The 21,889-nt window shown below is 42.3% G+C and overlaps 1 protein-coding gene across 2 annotated transcripts in view; it reads left to right on the top strand.

The window, feature by feature from the left end:
• The window catches only part of prkar1b (protein kinase, cAMP-dependent, regulatory, type I, beta), a 59,412-nt gene that overhangs the window by 11,990 nt on the left and 25,533 nt on the right, over positions 1-21,889 (top strand). For both annotated transcript variants that reach the window (XM_062407147.1, XM_062407148.1), the window contains 2 exons: positions 2,636-2,806; positions 4,914-5,005. In XM_062407147.1, coding sequence (XP_062263131.1) covers positions 2,636-2,806; positions 4,914-5,005 — 263 coding nt within the window. The remainder of the gene's footprint in view (positions 1-2,635; positions 2,807-4,913; positions 5,006-21,889) is intronic.

The raw sequence follows: 21,889 nt of genomic DNA, 5'->3' as shown, positions 1-21,889 counted from the left end.
GAGCATGTAATGAACAGAAAGATAAAGTCAGGGAGAGGAGGGAGTGACATTGAGAGACAGAAAGTTTATGAAATGGAAGGAATGAGTGAAAGTGCAAGCTGATGGCTGCCCTCAACACAACTGAAATTGGCAGATGTTTTGCATCGTTATAGAAATGCTGTATTACTGTGTCCATTCCCATTACATGATGTGGGTGGGGTGATTGAAACAGTAGATAGTGTGCAGAAAGTGTGAGGTCTGTATTTGACATTACTGTCTGTGTTCAGGCAACGTGACAGTCTCATCTTAGTCACCTACTCTCAGCACCTCTCTCTCTCTGGCTCTCCATGTGACTGTGGTCCTCTGACATCTCTGACACAGGTCTTCTCACTGTCTGTTTACTGCTGTCTGCTCAAGATATTCAGTAACCACTCCGCTCCCCACTGGTACTCATTTCCTCAATGTGCTTCATAGAAAATGGTGTTGTGCCAAATAGCCGTGATGCTTCATAAATACCTTGACATATTAATAATTGTTAAAATTGTTGCTGGTTAGTTTCCTGTGGCACAACTGTGTTAGCCAAAAGTGAAAAATTAAGCTTTGAAGAGCATGAGTGCATGAACCCAGTTAAGATAACCAACCCATCCTTTGGCAACACTACACCTGGCATTCTATTGGTTAGGGAATTTTGAGGGCAGAAAAATTATCAAAACGCGGAGGAGAATACTGAGAGCAGATGTTTCACATGCGCACAAAATCAGCGTGAGAGAGACAAGTGCTGAAGCTGGAGCATAGGAAACCTGTCCAAGAACAAAATATCAGAGTGCAAGTGCACAGTTTGAGCAGAAGCAGAGTAAAGAACAAGCAGGGGCTGTTTTGAGTGCGAGTGCTGGGATTTGAGTGAAAGCATTACAAAATAAGAAAGTGAAATCAATAAATCCTGCTCTCAAATTAAAAGACCATCCACTTGAATACATTTAGAAGAGAAAAAAAACTGTCACCTTTCTATTTGATATGAAATGAGTTGTGTGTCTGTTGCCTGTAACTTCATATTGAAATCTGATGAAAGCATTCCTGCTTGACCAAAGTAGTCAATCATCAATTGAATGATAGATTTATAATGCAACCTGAAGTGAATACAGTGGATTTGAATATCATGTCTTTCAATAGTTTGTTTAGAAATCAGACCAAGAAAAAGTCTGCTCTATGTTCTCTCCCTGTTTATTTCTGTCTGTGTTTCTGTGCTGCAGTGAGAGAGTGTCTAGCAACACTTGACCATCTGGAGTCTTGTCTCTTTGAGACATCTTTGTTTATTTGTGACCGCTCAATAGAAATGCAGCAAAGCAACAAATAGAAGAAAGAGCTTAAATCTACTGAAATCTTGCTTAAAAATGTGTTTTTGTTATTGTCGCTGTGCCAAAATATGTCAGGGTGAATAATATTGCTATCAAGTCAACTCCCAATGAGCTGTGGACACACTTAGAAAGAAAAACACACTCAGTGCCAGCAGGTGGACGCAGATACACACCAGATGCTGTTAGTTGTACACATGCACTCTGCTCTGGATACTGGCTACCTTTGAACAAACTGTTATCCTATTGCCCTTGTCCGCATATTAGGAAGCTTACCGTGGTTTTATGTTGTCCTATGCTAAAGTGTAAATCAATTTGCAATCAATATTTAACACATGCAGAGTATTCAGCAGTTGAAACAACAGCCAGACACAAGCATCATGTCTCCCCTTTCATGTCTTTATATACATCATCTGAGAGAAGGAGAGTACCTGGTTAAGCCCTCTTCTGTCTGCATGGGTAAACCTGCATATATTATTATTTGAAAGCTATCACTTCATAAGGTGGCGGACACAAGCCTCAGACAGCATTCACTCAGGACAAAACATTTCCTCATTACTTTCTCTGAGGTCTATTCTGTTTTATTGCCTGACGTGAGTAAAAACACATGATGCTTGCTGTAAGACCAAACACTACGTATGAAAAGGTTTGTCAGCTGCTCATTGTGTGATCATCCCTGAGGTGGAAGAATAACAGATGCTCTTGTATGATCTTGTTCTTGCCTAAAGCAACGGTGGTTGCGTTTGTTGGTTACTAAGTCAAATAATTTTATATAAGGAAGACAGTGTTTTTTTAGATCTATCTGCTTTTTTTAACCACTGAATACATTTATCTTTCAGTCTCTTACTTCTTTTCTACTCAGTCTGCTCTGGTCCTTGAATCTGTTCCTTTCAGGATTCCTGGACACCTTGTGCAAAACAGTGAACCAGAGTGGAAGATTGGAACCATGATCATTATTGGAGGGGGGGGGGGCTTACACTATGCACAAACAATGTCAACATCAGTGCAAGATGAGGGATGAAAGTGATTACCAGTGTTTGTACTTAAACGTTACTTTTCGGATGATCTTTTTTCGTACAATTTCATACATGAACAAGTCCAATGATGTTGTCACAGCTAACCTGTTATTTTTTATTCCACCTGGGTTCCTAACCCATTTATATTTGGTCGAAATGCTCAGAATGGGTCAAAATAAGGTGCACGAACCAGAACGGAACCTGGTCACTGTTGGTGGAAAAGGAACAATGTGCCTCTCTCTCTATGCATGTCCCTTTATCAATCATGTCTCTCCTGTCTTTTTACAGGAAGAATGCAAGCAAATCATGGCACGTCAGAAGTCTAACAGCCAGTCAGATTCTCATGATGATGAAGTTTCTCCCCCACCGCCAAACCCAGTTGTCAAGACCCGGCGCCGCAGAGGAGGGGTCAGTGCCGAGGTCTACACCGAAGAGGATGCTGTCAGCTACGTTCGCAAGGTCAGTCTCGATAGAGCAATGCATACGCAAACGTCTGTGACAGAACCATTACATGCTTGGCTTGAATATGCAAACTCATCAACATGTTTGAACACTTCCAGTCAATGCATGTTATCTATTATAAAATAGACAAATCCATATTTTGCTGCTCAGAGCTGTTATATGTATCATACACAATATAAGAGGGAGAGAGAGGGAGTATGTAACCTTTTAAAAACGTTTTACCAAAGTGTCAAACATCAGTTTTATTTAGAGCTGGAGACCTCTAAAATATCAGCTCTAAAAGCCGTTTTGAAGCATAGTTACACGGCCAAGAAATTGTAATTCCATGGGGGAAATCTAACTGGAAAGCCTCTCTAATCCTTTACCATGAATAATAAATCAGGTTATTGCAGAAGGCTCTGCATATTTACGACAAAATCTGAAAGTAAATTTAGACTTTATATGCTTGTAAGCTCTTTGCATCTGTGGCTTCTATGAAAACATGACAACATACAATACGTTTGAAAGGTGAAGATAAAAATTAACTTCTTTTCTAGGGGGTCTTCATGTTTTCTCATTATGGACTGTGAGGCTCCTGTCAGTCACCTTGCAACCTGTTTAACGGAGCTACAGGAAAGGGTGCTATGTAACTCAACTTTACACACACAAACACACACACACACATTCACACACACACACACACACACACACACACACACACTCACCCTAGTCACTATTTCATTACTTTGCTTATTCCATAGTGATTTGCTTGAGACACCATTAATTGCCGGGTAATGACAAAACGGCATGAACCCAGTCACCACGATGTAATCACATGGCCACTGAAGCATGCTGTGTGTGTGTGTGTGTGTGTGTGTGTGAGAGGTGTGCCTGAGGTACGTGCACATATCGTGCACATATCCAAAACTGACGTTGAGTCAGATATTTCCTCTAACTTTAAAGAGCACTTATATATTGGACTGTTGCATTTCACGTATCACAGCCAGCATCATTCTGTATGTAATGCTGTTGAGGAAAAATAATATCAACATGTCATTTGCCATTTGAAATTGCCCATCTTCCTCAATCATAATTGTTAAAACATTAGAAATCTATATTTCCCCCCATCTCTTCCCCCCAACTGGCTTTAGAGGCTAAAGATGTTTTAGCACTGGCCTGGTATGTTAGAAAGGGCAAATTTAGAGAGATTAAAAAGCTGGTTGCAAACTGATAACAAGCTGATTGCCCTGATATTCTGATGTTCCACTCGGCGACAGCACAGGAAGTGGATCATTTGATTAATGGTTCGGGTGCTGACCTAAAATCTGATTCTGAAAAGTTTTCTTCCTCCTCCAACTGAGTTTCCAGGCCACAACAGCCTCTTTCTCCTTCTGTCCACTGGGTAGCCAGGCTAAAGCACTGAACAGAGATACAAAAAAAGTATTCTACATGTGATGTGGTTGTGTGAGTGTGTGTGTGTGTGTATTTGTGTGCATGTTGTGCAGCGCTGCATGGTTGTTTTCATGTGGAGACATCTGTTGGTATAACGTAATTACAGCCTACACGCTCCTCTTCACCACCACCAGAGACAAAACATGTGCACACTTAGATCCTCACACACACACACATACACACACTCCTGTCTCTCAGTTTTGAAAGGATTCATCCAGTCTTGCTCTTTCCTCGTCTCTGTTTCTGTTGCTGTTTACCTTTCTCACCCCACGGTAAAAGGAGCTACTCTTCAAGGATACCTCTTTTTTAAAACTTATGTGGCTTTGTTGTGGCAACAGACTTTGCCATTCCCTCATGATCACACACACCGCAGTCTTGGACATGAAAATGCATGTTTTGTGAATGAGTTCAGGCCTCTTGTGAATTTTTAAGGGCCGCATGACATTTTGAGCGAAATCCCTGAACAGATGGGCTTTCCCAAAAATACACAGACACACATGTGGGATATTCCTTTTAGAGTGTGCCAATATGCTGCTCTTTAATTACTCAATTTAGTCTGCTTTTGAAGTCCGGGCTATTCTGCATTTATACTGGGTTGTTTCATATGTCCACCTGCATAGTGTTGTTGCAGGCCACTTTATTATAATGGGTCTTTTCTGCTTTGTCTTCTCAGGTGATCCCAAAGGACTACAAGACCATGACTGCCTTGGCCAAAGCCATCTCCAAGAATGTGCTGTTTGCTCACCTGGACGACAATGAGAGAAGGTAGAAAAACTTGTTTGACCCAAATAACTTCATATCCCACTGTGTGGAGTATGTATTTGTAAGCTGATAAAATCCTGCAGAGGCCCTTGTGCCAGTTGAGTGTATTGCCCTTGTGGCCACTGTGTGCCAGTGTTGCCTGCTTTGAAACCATCTCAAATCTGCGGAGATACCGACGGAGAGAAAAAGGGGTTAACATGGGGAGATGAGGCTAAGGAGGAGGAGGTGGCAGCGAAGGGTGGGCAAGGGGACAACTGGCTGTGTCTGTTTGTGTTGTTAGTTGTTATGGTAACCTATGGATATCATGTTGTGTATATACTGTATATGGGCTGTGGTCCCCCGATACATTGCCTCAGAAATCATAAATTCTCCATAGAACTTTAGAAAGAGAGTGAGATGCCAATTCCACTCTGTCCCTCCCTTTTTTCTTGCCATCTGCTCCTATTCATTGTTCTTTCACATTCCTCCTCTCTTCACCATCCTGTCTCTATCCTTCCATCTGTCCCACATCTCCACTGATGAGTGGGTCTGGCTCTGGCAGTGAAGGGGGTGTTGTGGGAAAGGCTCTCAGGTGGCTGGCTGTCCCGCCCGCCAGCCGGAATAGTGTTTCATTGGCGGGGAGAATCCATTATGTCCCGTGGAGAGGAAAACACCGGAGCTTTCCTGTTGGCTAAAGCCTCCACAGACCAAACCCAAAACACACTCTTTCCAGTCTTTCGTCAGCTGACAATTTAGCGTGCTCCCTTGGCACAGGCTCACAGGCCTCTGATTACATGTCAGTGCCCCTGAAGCAGCCCCGAGCAGAGTGCAACATGTGATAGATTCGGACAGTCTGCAAAACTATGTACTTGGGTGGCTGATGTGGCAGATTAGAGTTACACCACAAAGATATGTGGCACTAAACCATAAACCATCAGGTTTTAATGCACCCAAGGCCTTTTGGCATGCTCAGCGTTGTAAAGACGGTGTCGTCAGCCCATGAAACCATTCATGATGTTGAATTTATTCGACTGGCTGTCATGTTTGCTGTCTCGCTAAACTGGGCTAGCATCAACCAGAAATTCGTTGTTGTGGTATTTGTGGGTGAGCAGGCAGCTAGAAATGCAGACGGCTCTTAGTTAGTGAAAACCTCATCTAATTTACTGGATTGCGAGAGGCAGTGGCAGATAGTTGGCCTCCCTCCCCGCTCCTCTGTTCTTCCTCACTCTTGACTTCCAGCTGATGGTGCTGGACGGCTTGCTTCTTGGCTGGCCGGTGGCTTGGTCGCACTGCGGTTGTGCTGCGGTTGTTGTGCCTGGAGCCACAACAGACAGAAATATATTGATGTATAGCAAATGTGGTCCTCCAGAAATAGTGAAAAACTTTACAAAGCAGCCAGCAGGCCTTACATGGCTTCATAGATGTAGAGTATACCACATGATCTCACGGGTAAGGCTTGGCCCAAAACTGTGCCGGAGAAGGTGCATGTGTGATTTCTGCTCTTCCTCAAATGTTTGTGATATACAACATAATCTATATGCCCGTTGCTACTGGCAACACAACAGAACATGAAACTAGAGTCAGCTTTAGAGGAACAATTTTGGCTTGTTGATGCCCTCTGTCACTGGCATTGATGAAGTCACGGTATGAAGTACTCTGGCTTTTTTAGATGTGCCAGAACTGTCAAGGCCTGACGCACATTAGCAGATGGAGACTGATTCCCTGATCCTCCCTCTCTGCCTCTCACTCCTTCTTTCTTTCTTGCTCTCCCTTGTTCTGCAAACAGCTGGGTTATCAGGCATTCTCGTGCATGTGGCCCGTGAAGAGGTAGTGACAGCTGACTGTTGCGCCTTAACAGCAGGAAGAAGAGTCAGTGCGAGCGTCATGCCATGACAGATAGTTAGATATGGTGTTGAGCTGTATGTCTTTTTTTTAAATTGTGTTCACCTATCATCTCTACGCATTCGGGAAATTGCTGTTTTTGATCATGGGCTTTGTGTGTCAGACAGAAGGAGGAAAGACAACATGATACTGTGTGTGTGTGTGTGTCTGTGTGTGTCTGTGTCAAGGAAACAAATTGTGCGATTAGTCATTCAACAGTTATGTACGATGAATACCACACGATTTGTTCTGCGATTAGCACTTTATTATGTTGTCATCTCCTTCGGTAATAAGCACAATCAAAAACAACAAATCCTTCTTGGTTTCCCCTTCTTTCTCCCTTGCTCTCTTTTTCATCCCATCACGTTTTTTTTACTTTGTACCACAGTTTTTTCTTGTCTTGTTCTCTTTCACCCTGTTTCTCGCTCATAATCTATCTCATCTTCTTAAGTTACTTATCTTCCCTTCTAGGAATCCAGGTAGCCTGTACTGGCTCTGTATTCAGTGCATTTTTACTGAGCTTAATAACGGACGTGCATCAACAAAGCTCCCTTTTCTCTCGCTTTCTACTTTCTAATTCTAATTTTCTGCAGCAGCCATATACTCCGCTGTGTTTGGGCATGTCTGTGTGTAGTTTTATTTTACATCAAAACCCAAACTTTAAGCGATAACTATTGCCTTCTTATTTTCTTCTTTTTTTTTTCTGATATACAAATTCTAAAATATAAAATATAAATAATTTTTTCAGTAGTAAATCTGCCTCATTAGTTTTCTGTTGGGTTTGAGGTGAGATGTGCATAAAAATAAATGAATGGATCAGGCAGGAGAGAAATAATCCACGACAGCATCAACAAAGCAGAAGATTGCTTATATTCTGGAGGCTTCCTCAACTCACATTGTCAGCCAAGTAAAAGATGTCAGGGTTTTTGTTCTGCAGAGAGAATAAAGAGGGACATTATGAAGACAAAATCTAACCTAACTTTCTCTCTTTGTCTTACTTTGCACAATAGCATTTATAACTGACAAATAAAAACAATGAGGTAAGAGAGATGTGGTCATGTCCCTCTTTTTACTGCCAATGGTTACGGCAGATTTTGAGAAGTCTTGAAAGCCCTAAATTTCCTCAACCTTATAAAAAAAAGTCATAAATATTTCAAAACATTATTGTGTTTGATTTGATTGTGTCCAAGTGATGTTACACAATTTAACTTGTGAAACTGAAAATGTTGTCTTACTCCATAAAACTCAACTGACAAAACACTCTAATGTGTTTGGGTGATTAAGCAAGCAATAGCAGTGCACATTTTTTGAAATATTTTGTTTTGTTATATTTTTTCTCACAATTTGGAATGCGGCCTGTAAATATGTGAAGAGAAATTGTGATGGAGATTGATGGACCAACAGTATGAGGCTGCTGTGCTTTACAGGTACACAGATAAGGAGACGCACTCTTCAGGCGAGTACATAATCAGGCGTAAAAATACCACCATCACTACAAAGGAGGACCTGGATTACATTATGATGAATGTGAAACACACACACACACACACACACTCACACATATTCACAAGTATGCATGTCAGGCTTTGTTCCCTTGTGCGTCTGTTCCAGCTGGGAATGTGGTATCTTTGATTAACACGCCATTCCATATGTCAAACTTTATGGCCTGTAAGCTTCGGAGCTCCACCAGCCGTGTGTGTGTGTTTGTGTGTATGTGTGTCTGTGTGTTTGTGTGTGTGTGTGTGTGTAGTCCATCTTTCCTCAGCTGCCTTAAAGGGAAACCTTAGTATATTTTGCCTTGCTGATTTCAGTAAAATGCCACTGCAGTATATTATATAGATTTATATTGCACTAGTGGACATTCAGTTTAACTGGTTAATAATATAATCTATGAGGGAATGACCATGCACTACACCATCAGAGGGCAGTATGTCTGTGTGTTTATCTTTTTGACCTTGGCTGGACTCTTAGCTGACGTCTGAAAATGTGCCATGTTGTGGTTCCCAGCGGGCTGCAGGGCGGAACTCCCTATTCGCTGCCCATTAGCTGCCCTTGATGACCTCATTATGATATGTGCACATAAACAGACCAGCACGCCAACTAGATAAGCTGGGAGCAGGTGTTTGATTTCATATTGTGCTGAGCCGGGGCTTCTAACACCCGAATCAGCCTGCAACCACCTGTCTCAATACTGTAACCGTACAGTTGTCGTTATCATATCGACTGAAACTATTATCTCATCTTTCCACCTGGAACGTCTGATTATTCGGTTTCGGTTACAGTTATTTCACAGCACTTATAGATGACCGTTTTCAGATTAGAGGCTTTGATGAGAAAATAGCAGGAAATACTCATTATCATTTGCAACATTATCTCTATCAAAGATATCTGGCCTCAGTCAAATTGTCACGTTTACAGGTGTTTCTTGCGTTTATCCTTGTGCACATGTACATGCAAATACAGCCTGTTTGTCCAGGTGTGCCCTCAGGTGAGATTTGCTGGCCTATCTCCCCACCACTTCCCCCATTAAATGTTCATTTCGAGATAGTCTGAATATGGTCAACAGTAGCACTATCGCCTGGTTATTCTTGCACTTCTAATTGTAATAGTGTTTGCTATCTAATTTCCTATTTGAGTGATATGAAAATAAGATCTCTGATAGCAGGCCTGTTTTGTGGCAGCTTTGGTGCACACCTGGATAAATGACCTTGGTGATCTCCTCTTATCGTATGCATGAGCGCAATAGTGGAGAGAAGGCAGGGAAGAACAGACACAGGAGCAATTCTTTGGGGGTCATAGTCAGTGATTCATTCAAATCTGGCATTTACTTTTCCCTTGACACAAACAAAACACTTAAAAATAGACTCATAAGCTCAACAGGTTGTATTCTCCTGTCTGCCTGCATTAGTGTAATGCCCTCATACCACAAAACACTCTCCTTGTGAGACACAAGAGGCTCTCTGTGTAACCGCACAGTCTGGCAGGCATGGGGAAACCCTGTTAATCTCATTCCTTGAGCTGTCTTCACCCAGTTTGCAATACTGTAAAATAACATTTCCATCTGGTTAGAAGAGTTGCTACATTTTTTCCGATAGGCACCCAGTTGTAAATCAAGCAAAGAGATGACTTCATCTGTAATGTAGAGAGCCGGTAATCCTCAAAAAATAGAAATCTCTCTAAAATACACACCTTGTATAGGACCCCTGAAGAAGCACTATTAATATAAAAGAAAATTGCACTTACAATGTTACAACTAAGGACTGAATGTGGCACAGAATTGTAAAGAAGAGGGTTTTACCGCATCCTGCCAGCTTTAATCCTCTAATTAACAAGCAGAGTAATGAGTTGATGAAGTGACCGATTAGTTGACCTCTGACCCCTAAACTCTGACCTCTACACCTTTCCCACTGGCCCCTGCCGATGGACAGGGAACATCTTTAGTGGACTGGTACTCTTTTTCTCTGTGCGGTGCTTAGAAGGTGCAAAAACAATAAATAAATCAGTGAGTGTCAGAAAACTTAAACAAACAGTAGCGAATTGAGTGACACCGAAACTGGCCGAGAGAGATCTGTGTCGCCTCATGTTCCAGCGGAAGTTTATTTAAGGCCTATGGAACTAAGGAAGAAGTCAACAAAGAAGATGCGGCATGAGATAGTGTGCTGTGTAGCCATATCAGATGAACCCAGCACTTATTGTCATATCTGATAGCTCACTCATTTGAATCACATCAATGTGTGTGGGACTCGAGCACAGTGCTCCGGTCAACATGTTCATATTTAAAACAGATAGGCACAGATAGTGACGCTGATTGTGTTCTTACCTAACATCAGCCCCTAGAGGGTGTTTTTGCTACACACAGATAATACAGATATCTCCTGTCACTTTAGCAATTGCTTCTGCTAGACACACATATGCATGACCCAGTACAAGACACTATACACATGTGCAAACAAGTACATATTAAATGCAAGATTGTTTAATGCCGTGTATTCACTTGTGTTAAGTGACCCCCTGCAGGCTGCCCTTCATAGCAGCATATGAGGCAGGGGAAACAGGATGAATCCCCCTTTCGCACGATTTAAGGACGACCATTGAGGAGTAGTCTCTGTAGTTTGTGTGTGTGTGTGTGTTGGCATTAGTTATTTGTGTGTCCCTGTCATTGAGAGAACCTGTTTCTCTGTGGGTTCAGGTGTAAGAGTTGTTAGGATGTATGATTTGTATTTTATGATGGGCTACACGTCATATACAGTCTGCAGAAACAACAAATGAGCAGGTTTCTGTTGTGTGTTGTTTAGTCTATTTGTTTGCGGATGTGTTTGTGTTTCCTGTCCCACTGTTTCCCTCATTGACCTTCTGTGTGTTCTCTTCCCGGTTCTTCCTGACAGCCTGGTGGTCCTCTTTTTCCCCCCTTTTCAGTATTCAAAACTTTCTCCCTCGCTCTCTCTCTCTTTCTCTTCCTGTCTTTCTCCCTCTCTCCGTCGTGCAGGCTCATTCACATCTAAATCCACACTCACATCCAGTCCCTCCCCCACCATCATGTGTATTCTTCTCTCTCTGTCCCCTGCATGGCTTTGGGCTGCTGCCACAATGCCAGGGGCCAGGCGATGAGGTCACTCTCCACAGGAGAGCTGCAGGCCTCACTAAATCTCGACCATCCCCACCGCCATCCAACGCACAGAGGACTAACAGGCCAAAGATCTCACCTCCCCCAGCTCATCACGTCTTCGCCTTAGTCTTAGCTCAGACAACGTCACTTTTATGCTGATGCAAACAACAGGGCACGCACAAAAACACATAATTTGTAGGACATTGAAATCAACCAGTCTGCATGCTCACAAGCCAGTGCAAATATACATAAACACACTCCTACATGCACATCAACAAGCGCACACATGCACGCACAAACACACAGTAACACTACACACAATTGCACAGATAGCTGGAAACTTTTGTCCTCTTTCCTAGCCCTCTGCTGTGTTTCAACCTGTCCCCTGCTGTCTCTTCCGCCCCCTGTCATCTCTCTCCATCCTTCCATTTATCCATTACTCCATCCACTACTTCATAAAGTAATGAGTCATGTAGTAGTGATAGTGTCTGGAGTCCTTTTAAAATCCGGCATTTCCTCCAAAATGTACCCTAGAGTCTCTGCAGGACAGGATTCCAGCAAACTATGATTCATCCCTGCCTTTTCAGCTGCTTATACCATCAGTGTGGGAGTGTGCATATGCTTGCATGTGTGGGCATGTGTCTCCCTTTATGCACTTGTGCGTAGACGGGTTTTCCTGTTTGAGTGTGTGCAGAGGTACTTGTGTGCAAGATGACTGACTCCTGCACTTTGTTGACCAAAAAATGTGTGTTTCTGAAAATATATATTTATGCATAGTGTATATGTGAATGTTTGACCTGCAGTTGACAGGAAAGGGGAGAGAAGCTGGCCTCTCTCCTCTGTTTTGGATCTGAACAGCAGTTGGATCAAATGTCTCCAGTGGGGGAATTGAATCAGTGAATCAACTTAATCTCTCCTTAAGAAATGGCTCTTGGAAAAATATAACTTTGACTGCTGAAGAAAGAGAAAGTTAAGGAGAACAAGGGCGATAAAAGAGAGGGAAAGATTGTCAAAAGTCTGCGTAAACACTTGTAAGCTGATTCACCTGTGTGCTTGTCCAGTATTGTATTTGTGAGGAGCATCACCAGTGTCAGGTTTAATTTCACGTGGATGAAAATGTAGGGTAAACGTGCGATTGTGCATGACAGTGACTTCCTAACCAGTGCTTGCCCCTGTTGTGAGGACATGATGTTCCTGCAACCCTTCAGTGCCTTTATAGCTCAGCCAAACCCAAAGTACAACCCACACACTGACCACCACACATTAGCTGAGGACAGAGCAGCCCAGCGCCCTATAAAATAGCCGGGGTTGGCCCATGGCCTCCTATTGTATACATCCCGTCTGCTTTGTCTATGCTACTGTGATAGGTTCCAGTGCACAGGCACAGACAACAGTCTTGTTATAGCGTGTTAATTCTCCCATGACCTCCTCAATGGTTTATTGGTGTCTCTCCGGTTGAGTTTCATTTAGATCAGAGGCACTCAGCCCATTTTCAAGCTTGACAAGTTTCAATATGCGAGTTTGTGTTGTGGATTTTAGTTCCAGCAGTCAGGCTTTTAGGGAACACTTTAGCCTGAAAGTTGATACATTAATGCTGTTGTCTTGTTATCCAAAATACGTGAAGAAACGGAACCATTGAGAGGGCCGCTACATGAAAATGTTATACATCATAGGGATTCTGCTATATTTTCATTATAGCTAGATCTGTTACCTCTCACCATGAACTCAGAATTGACTCTGTCAATAACTTGCAATGGGGACACACATATTATGCATTCTCTGATATAATTGAAGGCAATATTTGTTTCCGTGCAGTAAAACCTCAGATAAATATGATATTCTGATGCACAAAATCTGGATCCTTATCTGGATTTGCACCATATTTTGTGTGTTCAAAGATATTGGTCTACACATGCCTCATTATTTTTTTTCGAAAACATCTCTGGATTATTACCTGCCAAATTCACCAAAATGTTGACAAATTTCAGAATGTTAACAAAAGGATATACCAGTTTATTGGATCCACCCCTGATCCATATCTGAATCAAAGTGTTATATTTTCTTCCCTGACATCTACCTCATCCTTCCACCAAGTTCTGTGGAAATCAGTCTGTTAGCTTTTGTGTAACGCTGCTGACAAACAAACAAACCTACAAACGCAGATAGAAACATAACTTCTATATTAAAAGAGCCTTCTGGCACTGTCCTCTGCTTTTCTTTCTCCAGAGTGTTTGTAAGTTAAAGAAGGATTTTTTTTTTTTTTTTTTTTATGAGATTGTTTTTGGCCTTCCATACTCTGATAATATATTGTTATGCCTCTTAACCTTTTCCCTGTTTGGGTGAACTCCTCAGAACTTGCAGGTAATAAAAGGTTCTTCTCTTCTTGATCAGTTTAGGAAAAAGACCCAGACCTTATATCTTTTATTTATTTACATCTCGAAACAAATGTTGAACCATTTTTAAGATAATCAAATAGTTTGAGGATCTGAAATAGGATCAAATATCATATAAAAGCACAATTAAAAGTGTTAAAAAGTATAATGATTGACAATCCTTGTTAATAAGTGAAACTGTAACTATTAGGTAAGAAAATCAGGGTTCTCATTGTATCCACAATGTAGCAGTCCTATAATTCATTGGCATTACTTTTAACTGAGGTTTCCTGTTAGCAAGTTGCTAACTTTAATACATTCCATGTTGTTAGCACATTGTTGTCAAGGTGTTATTTGGTTGCTCAAAACTATCCAGGTTTGCCTGTTGTGTCTCTGATGAAGCTGTCTGTTTACAGCAGGGGGATCCCTTGTGTCAGTCAGATGTCAGCTATTAATTGGCAACTATTTCCTTCTCCTCCATGCACCCTGTGCCCCTATTACCTCACTGCACAGAGCAGTGCTTGATAAGGTTTATACAAAACTACACACACACACACACACACACACACACACACACACACACACACACACACACACACACACACACAGACACACACACATGACTGGTGAACACTTTTAGCCGTTAGCAGTTGTACATCTCGTCATCTACTCATCCTTTTCCTCCCTCCTCCTCAGGCACCTCAGGCTTTTCAGAGTTTTCTTTCCGTCTCGATTTCCGCCTTTGTATAATGTGTTTGAGCATGCACAAATAATATGCTGTGTTGTGTAAACACCTCTCAGGTTTAAACCCCAGAAGGACAATTTGTGTCCCTATCTGCTTCTCAAAGACTTAACTTGTCCTAACGCTTGTCATTTGCGTGGTGTGAAAGAGGGAGGGGTTGAGGGGAAAGAGAAGAGGAAAAGACATGCCCGCAGGAGAGCGGCATGTCTTGTGATGTTCAGCGATGTGTCGGGATGTATGTGTATGTCAACGAGAGGGAGAGTGAGAGCGGGAGATAAAGGGGACAAAGGCACACCTTGACACACTATACAGGCCTATTTGATCTGTATACAGTATATGTGTGCATTCGCTGGAGTTAGCCCTTTTCTGTCTCATGCGGTCTCACTTTGTCTTTCTGGTGACACGTCCCCTGTAGACACATCAGAGAGGTAGAGGCTTAGCCCTGTCAGCGCCTGATTCAGCCTGAGCTCTTTTCCCTCTAAGTGGAGGAAGAACTCACTTTTGTTCTGCCCTGGGGAAACAGACAACAGAGGCAGTGGGCAACAGGAAGGCATGAAAATACACCAACCCTTAAAATGTGATTTACAAAATGAGAAAATAATTAATAGTATTGTAGGTTTTAGCAAAGATAATCAAAAGCACCGTAGCATAATCACTATACTGAGCAAAAGTGATAAGGGGAAACGAAAGAAAGGGAGAATAAAGAGGGGGAGAGGCAGCAGGGTTGGACATGTTTGTGATATTTGGAGGCTGACATCATGGCTACATCAGCAGGTGGCGTGTGTTAGATCATCAGGTAGGTCCGTGAAACAGCCTCGTCACAGTTAATGCTCACAGAAGTCTGAACACAGGAAAGCAGGGATCCTCTAAACTTCCCACCAGAAGGTCGACAGTGTAGTCTGAGAATTAACTCTATGTGTCAGACTTTCTTTTTTATCCCTTTTCCTTTCAGGCTGTAAATCCTAAGATATTACAAATGGAGCCATGAGTTTCTTGCAACCTCGGCCAACTGTAATGCATTACTGGTGGTAAGGCTTTGGGGATTTCTGGACTCGTAAGTGAACACAGAAACAGAGGCAGAAGGCGTTTTAAGATGTTTATTGTAAAAACTTGCAGAGTGATGGAAGTGGAGCAGGCAGGTTGTAGTACTTGGGTATGGTTACAGCAACTGTGTATATGTATACTGATCTGATTTCCAATCCAGGAATTTTGACAAAGACATTTGAACACATTGAATATTATTGGGTATTAGTGAAATAGAGGCTAGCTTCAAAGCTCAGGGTGCCAGTTAGCAACAAGTGGTGCTTTGCCTGAAAAGCACCACTGTTCAACTATTCTCTGCAGGAACATCAAAAGGTTCAAATGTGGCACAGATACTGTCAAACACTGATGTTTATTCTTCGCCCTGTAACACGTCGTCATTCATCCTCACATCCTCGAGTCAATCGCTCCCTTTCTCTCACTCTTTTCCTCCTCAGACAGGACCTTTCTTCGGCTGCCATGCACCTCCATCTCTCACCTCTTTGATGAGGCCAACCTGGATGTGTATACTGTGTGTGTGTGTGTGTGTGTGTGTGTGTGTGTGTGTGTGTGTGTGTGTGTGTGTGTGTGTGTGTGTGTGTGTGTGTGTGTGTGTGTGTGTGTGTGTGTGTGTGTGTGTGTGTGTGTGTGTGTGTGTGTGTGTGTGTGTGTGTGTGTGTCTGTGTCTGTTGGTTTTGAATGTGTATCTTCCAAGCAGTCATCAAAGCAGTTGACTATGACACTGAACATTTTTTTGTTTTGTGCTATAGTATTCTCAATGAAATCTCTGTTTCTCTTGATGTTACCGTCTCTTTCTCTTTTGACTTCCCCTCGCTCCCGATCCTTCCAATTGCCATGCCAGTGACACGACGGTGTGAGGAAAGCACTGGTGCTCTCCATGCCCAGTTGCTGGGCATGGAGTGGAGGTGATAAGGCCGGGTTGCCCTCTCATGAACTGGCAGTGGCAGGTGGGCAGGGTTCAATTATATAAATTATATCAGCATCAATTAGGCTCAAAGGTTTCAGGAAAGCTACTGTGCCAGCTAGTCTTTCCTCCAGATTAATCACCCCTCCCTGAAAGGTGTTGTTTTTATGAATCATTTAGTGTTTGTGTTTGTTGCACAGCTGTAAAGTACATTGTCAGACTCCCTTGGATACAGCATTAGTCTAGCTACTGTTTACCACAAAGTCACAGCACGATTTTGCACACACACACTTAGGGAAAGGATTTCTCACAGTGATTTCATAGTGGTCTAGCAGGGCCACGGTTTGACAGCTCTCTGCTGCTTTCAGTAGGCTTTTCATCAAAGATCGGACAGAAGCTTATCAGCTACTATTATCTTGTTCTGATATTTATGGGATTAGGCTGTATCCGATCTCTAGACATCTCTTAGCAAAGAGAACTAGCTCGCAAGGTCTAGTCTGTCTTTTTTAAGGGTTAGAAATTATGCATCTCTGTTTAAAAGCTTAAAACTGTGGACATTACATTTCTGACTAATTGGATGCTGCAGTTGTCTCCCTCACCTCTGCACACTCAATTTCATAGGAGTAGGAACATAGATGTTCTCTCTCTTAAATTCATTTTTTGCTCAGGTGGTCTGACCACAGCTGCGTACAGGTCACACAGATCACCAGCATAAATGCACCGGCCCTCAGGTGCTTCAGTCCTACCATGCACCTATATTTAGACACACATCGACACTCTGAGGCCACAGGATGCATCCAGCTTTACACCCCTTATAAACCCACCAGGGCCAGGTGTGTGGGTTTAACACAGTGTGCTCCCTGCCCTTCTGTTGGCTTTAAATACAACTTCCAACATTTAATCACACAGCTTACACTAAGTGGACGTCTGCAGACCTCCACGTACACAGACATTAGCCCGTTTTATATTTTTCCTTGAGACAAAATATCAGGCCAAAGTGTTCTAATTCTACTAAGGATTTAAAAAGTCTTCAGTGTGCAATAGCCCATTGGGAAGTTAAACAACACTAAGAGCTTATAATGTTTATCAGAGCTGGGGTTTTAGAGCAGGCCGAATCCAAAAGGCAGACTGGGAAGAGGTTGGTCGACTTTTAGGAAGCCTAGGCGTCTCTTTCTCCTCATGGCCTCATCTCTCCTCCCACATTGACGATCTTTGCGTTCGGAGACTGATGTGGAGAAATGGGCAGCAGCTGGCATGGAGCGATATCTCTGTTTCTTGTCGGGCCCTCAAGGGAGAGAGAGGGCGCGTGCCAAGAGCTTTTATATCATAAATATCCTTCCTGAACGATTCAGTGCTTTATAATTATCCCTCTTCCATCTCCCCATTTCTCTCACACTCCCATACTGCTGCCTCTTGTGAACGGTGTGTGTCTGTGTCCATGTAAGTGGAGCAGTTTGTGAACATACACATGGGTTTATGTAATTTGATGGTTTTAAAAAACTAATTTGGTTGTGTTCACATGAACAGAGCAAGCTGGGGGGAGTTGATTGTTCCGTGTGAGTTACTTTGGCTGGTTGTGCTCAACTTTAAACTCTGGACATTAAACTGTACGCCACATAGTCAGCCTCATAAAAATGTTCCATCGTACGGTGATATACCCGTAATGAGTCACACAACAGGCTAGTAAACAATTGTTCTCTCATCATCGGGGAAAATCTAATTTAGATGTGCATGCTCACTTTTGTTGCTTTACACATTGTGCTGAGTAATCACAACGCTTCACCTCACTTCGGTTAACAAAAGGCAGTACTGTAGCGGGTGTTGCTCATAGCAACCTTAACACTTAAAGTTGTTAACAATAAGATCAGCATACTATATCCTCTCATGGCTTGTTCATTATTACATTGACATCATAAAGGATATGAAATATGCAAACTTAATCTTTTTTTCTCCCTCGTATATAGTTGCATATGAATCTACTTTCTTAGGTGCTTGCAGATTACTCTACCGTTTTGAATGTTCTGTTGATTCCCAAAGGATTTTTTTTTCACCTTCGCCTATGAGGTCAGTTTTGATTTCTTTCTCTATTCTTTAGTATGGATTACACAGCTACTATTATTTAGTTATATATTTTCCTAATTACTATCTTTTGACTATAATAACTACACAATTATGGACCATTTGGCATTGGCAGAGGTGTACTGAGTGAGTTCCATTCTAGCAGCTGAAGGATGATTACAATGTCACTGTACTGCCTCCTGACTTTGTCCACACAACTGAAATATATTTTAAAACTCCTGTGTACCTTTGGTGTCCTCGGGCCATTCTGGTCTATATTTTAAAACAAAGACTATTGTTCTGATATGCCAGAATCTAAATTAGTATCAACAGTGGTAGTGAAAAATAATCCTTCAAGCACTTACAAACGAACAGTGTGGCGGCCAAACCAGTGGCACATTGCTGCCAAGCCACGACACAGCTTGGAGAGCTGCGAAGTTCCCATATGTGGTGCAGTACTTGATTATTTTGGCTATTTCTAAACCTCTTCCACCCAGACGGAGGGAGCATTCTGGATGTGCTCCCCATGAGGGACTTGTATAACTTGACATTCTGCGGCCCATTAAAAAAACACAAAGACGTGGCGGCACGCCGCGCTGTGAAAACAGTCCTTTTGGTGTTAATGGCATAATGGCAGTGCTCTGTTGAGGTACTAATGTAAGAGATAAGACGTCTGCTGCTGTGCAAATAAACAGCTGTGTTGTAGGAGAGTTAAAGGAGGAGGAGGGAAGAGGTGAGAGAGAAAAGCCGTCAATGCCAGCCAGGAAGAACAACAAGCAATCTAGCTACAACAAGCAGGCCGGATTTTATTTCATTAATGACTGAAATCCCCCGAGCTAAACACGTCTTTATGGGTGTTTGAGAACAATAATAGCCTGTTGCTGCATTGTGTGTGTGTGTGTGTGTAAGAGAGAGTGAAAGAGCACATAAACATGCCCTGTCAGTTCCACACAAACACTCACATACATGCGTGTGTACACACACTCTCAACGTGTGACCGCTACATTTTAATGAGGCTTTGTCAATCTGACTTGCAGTCTCATGGTGAGCACAGCAAAATGCGCTCAATAAAGGTGTCTATCTATGTTGATGTTATTTCTACCTACGCTGGTATCATCTGTTCCTGTGAATATAAAACTGCTGCTTTACTGCCATTATAGCTACTCAGATTATTAAAGAAGTACAACTATATACAGTTGCAATCAGAAATATTCAACCCCCCCCAAAGATTTTAAGGATTTATCAATTAAAGTTGAGAGAATCTTGTTCTTTGATCAAGATTCTGCTTCGGATGCCTTCTTTATGAGTTGAGTGATAAAGAAAATCAACACGGAAAATGCATGATGTAGTATTTGTGTGTAGCAGTTTATTTTGTTAAGATAGCCATGTCACAATTATTCAACCCCTATATAATATTGTTCTTTCTAAAGCTGTCTGACAGGGTTAGGGTTAGTTTTTTTTGTCCTAAAGTTGAGTTGAAACATTATTAAGCCTTTGGGAACTCTATACTGATCCTTCATTTGCTTCAGCTGTGATGCATATATAAACCCCACCCATGAAGGTATTCGAGGTGAGTTGCAATCATGGGAAAGAAAACGGAGCTTCCACAAAAGCTGAGAGAGGAGATTATTTCATCACCCCTGAAAGGCCTTGGGTAGAAGAAGAATTCCCCAAAAAATTATATTCCAAGAGACACAATTGGGATAATTATAAGGAAGTTTACAACTGATGGAGCATCTTCAAAGCTGCCTGGCCTCGGAAGAAAGCCCAACATTTCATCAAGGACCCTCAGCAACTTAGTCAGAACAACTCAGATAAACCCCTGTGTGACTGCAAGACACCTACAGGATGACCTGATGAACGCTGGTACAAGTGCTGCAGTGGCAACTATAAGACATGCACTGAATAATAAAGGACTTAATGGACGGCTCCAAGACGCACTCAGCTCAGGACCACAAGCAACATCAAAAGTCGACTAGAATATGCCAGGAGGAATTTGGATAAGCTTACAGAGTTTTGGGTGACAGTTCTATGGACTGATGAAACCAAACTGGAACTGTTTGGACGTATGGACCAGCGGTATGTCTGGCGTGTGAAAGGACAGGCTTATGACCAGAAGAATACCATCCCCACAGTCCAGCATGGAGGTTGGTCAAAGATGATGTTGGGCTGTTTTTCTGCGGCAGGAACTAGCATCTTTATTGTGTACATGGCATCATGGATTCACAGAAATACCAGGCCAATTTAAAGAGGAATGTGATTCCTTCTGTTGACAAATTAAACCTCGGTGATCATTGGACTTTCCAGCAAGACAATGATCCAAAGAAAAATCTCCAAGTCCACCAAAGCTTGGTTGTGAAAAAGATCCTTGGAACGTCCTGGAGTGGCATTCACAGTCACCAGATTCAAATTTGATTGAAAATCTTTGGTGGGATTTAAAGAAGGCAGTTGCAGCATGGAAGCCATCAAACATCACTGATCTAGAGGCTTTTGCACTTGAAAAATGGGCAAAGATTCCAATCGAGAGGTGTAAGAAGCTTGTCCGCACTTACAGAAAACATTTTTTAGAAGTTATAAAAGCTAGAGGATGCGCCACAAAGTACTGAAGCTGGGGGGTTGAATAATACTGCACATGCACATGTGTTGAAAGAGTCACATTTTTCATTTGAACTTCAAAGTTAAGTCAACTTCTGTTGTCAAAATAACTAAAATACGCATCAATATATATCTTTTGTTGTTTGATGAGGTTTTTTTGTCATTTATTGTCATTATCTGTCATCCACATTACTATAATGTCTATTGAGGTGAGGGGGTTGAATATTTCTGATTGCAACTGTATATTTGTATCTGCTCCTTCCTGTGCTACAAATTAACACAATGGGCTTTGTGCAGTCTATGTGATGTCATCTGGACAGGGGGGGATGGATTCTAAGGATTTCAAATAATGCATTTTCCCAGGATGATTTTGGTCTATGATCTTACATGAATGTGTACCAGTCAGTGTGTTTGAAGGCAGATACTTGTGCATTTCATGATCTCCTCGAGCCTTATAGAAGCCTTGTCTCCCTTCCTTGGATGGAGGTGAACTTCCTAGCCCCCCTTACGAGTCTGCAGGGTCTCTCTTTCTGTCTGTCTCCGTCAGAACAGCACATCCATTGTCGGGGAAGGGGACTCTGCCTTTTCATAAGGTCAGGGGGGCTACAGGTAGCGGAAAGGACAAGATTAATCACTTCATCTGGGAACGGCGGGGAGGGGGGGCGATAGACCGAGAGATGGGAGAAATAGGTGGGGCAGGGAGAGAATT

The sequence above is a fragment of the Platichthys flesus genome, chromosome 16 (genome assembly GCF_949316205.1).
Source record: "Platichthys flesus chromosome 16, fPlaFle2.1, whole genome shotgun sequence".
Taxonomy (NCBI): Eukaryota; Metazoa; Chordata; class Actinopteri; order Pleuronectiformes; family Pleuronectidae; genus Platichthys; species Platichthys flesus.
This window is presented reverse-complemented; position numbering and strand designations above follow the sequence as displayed.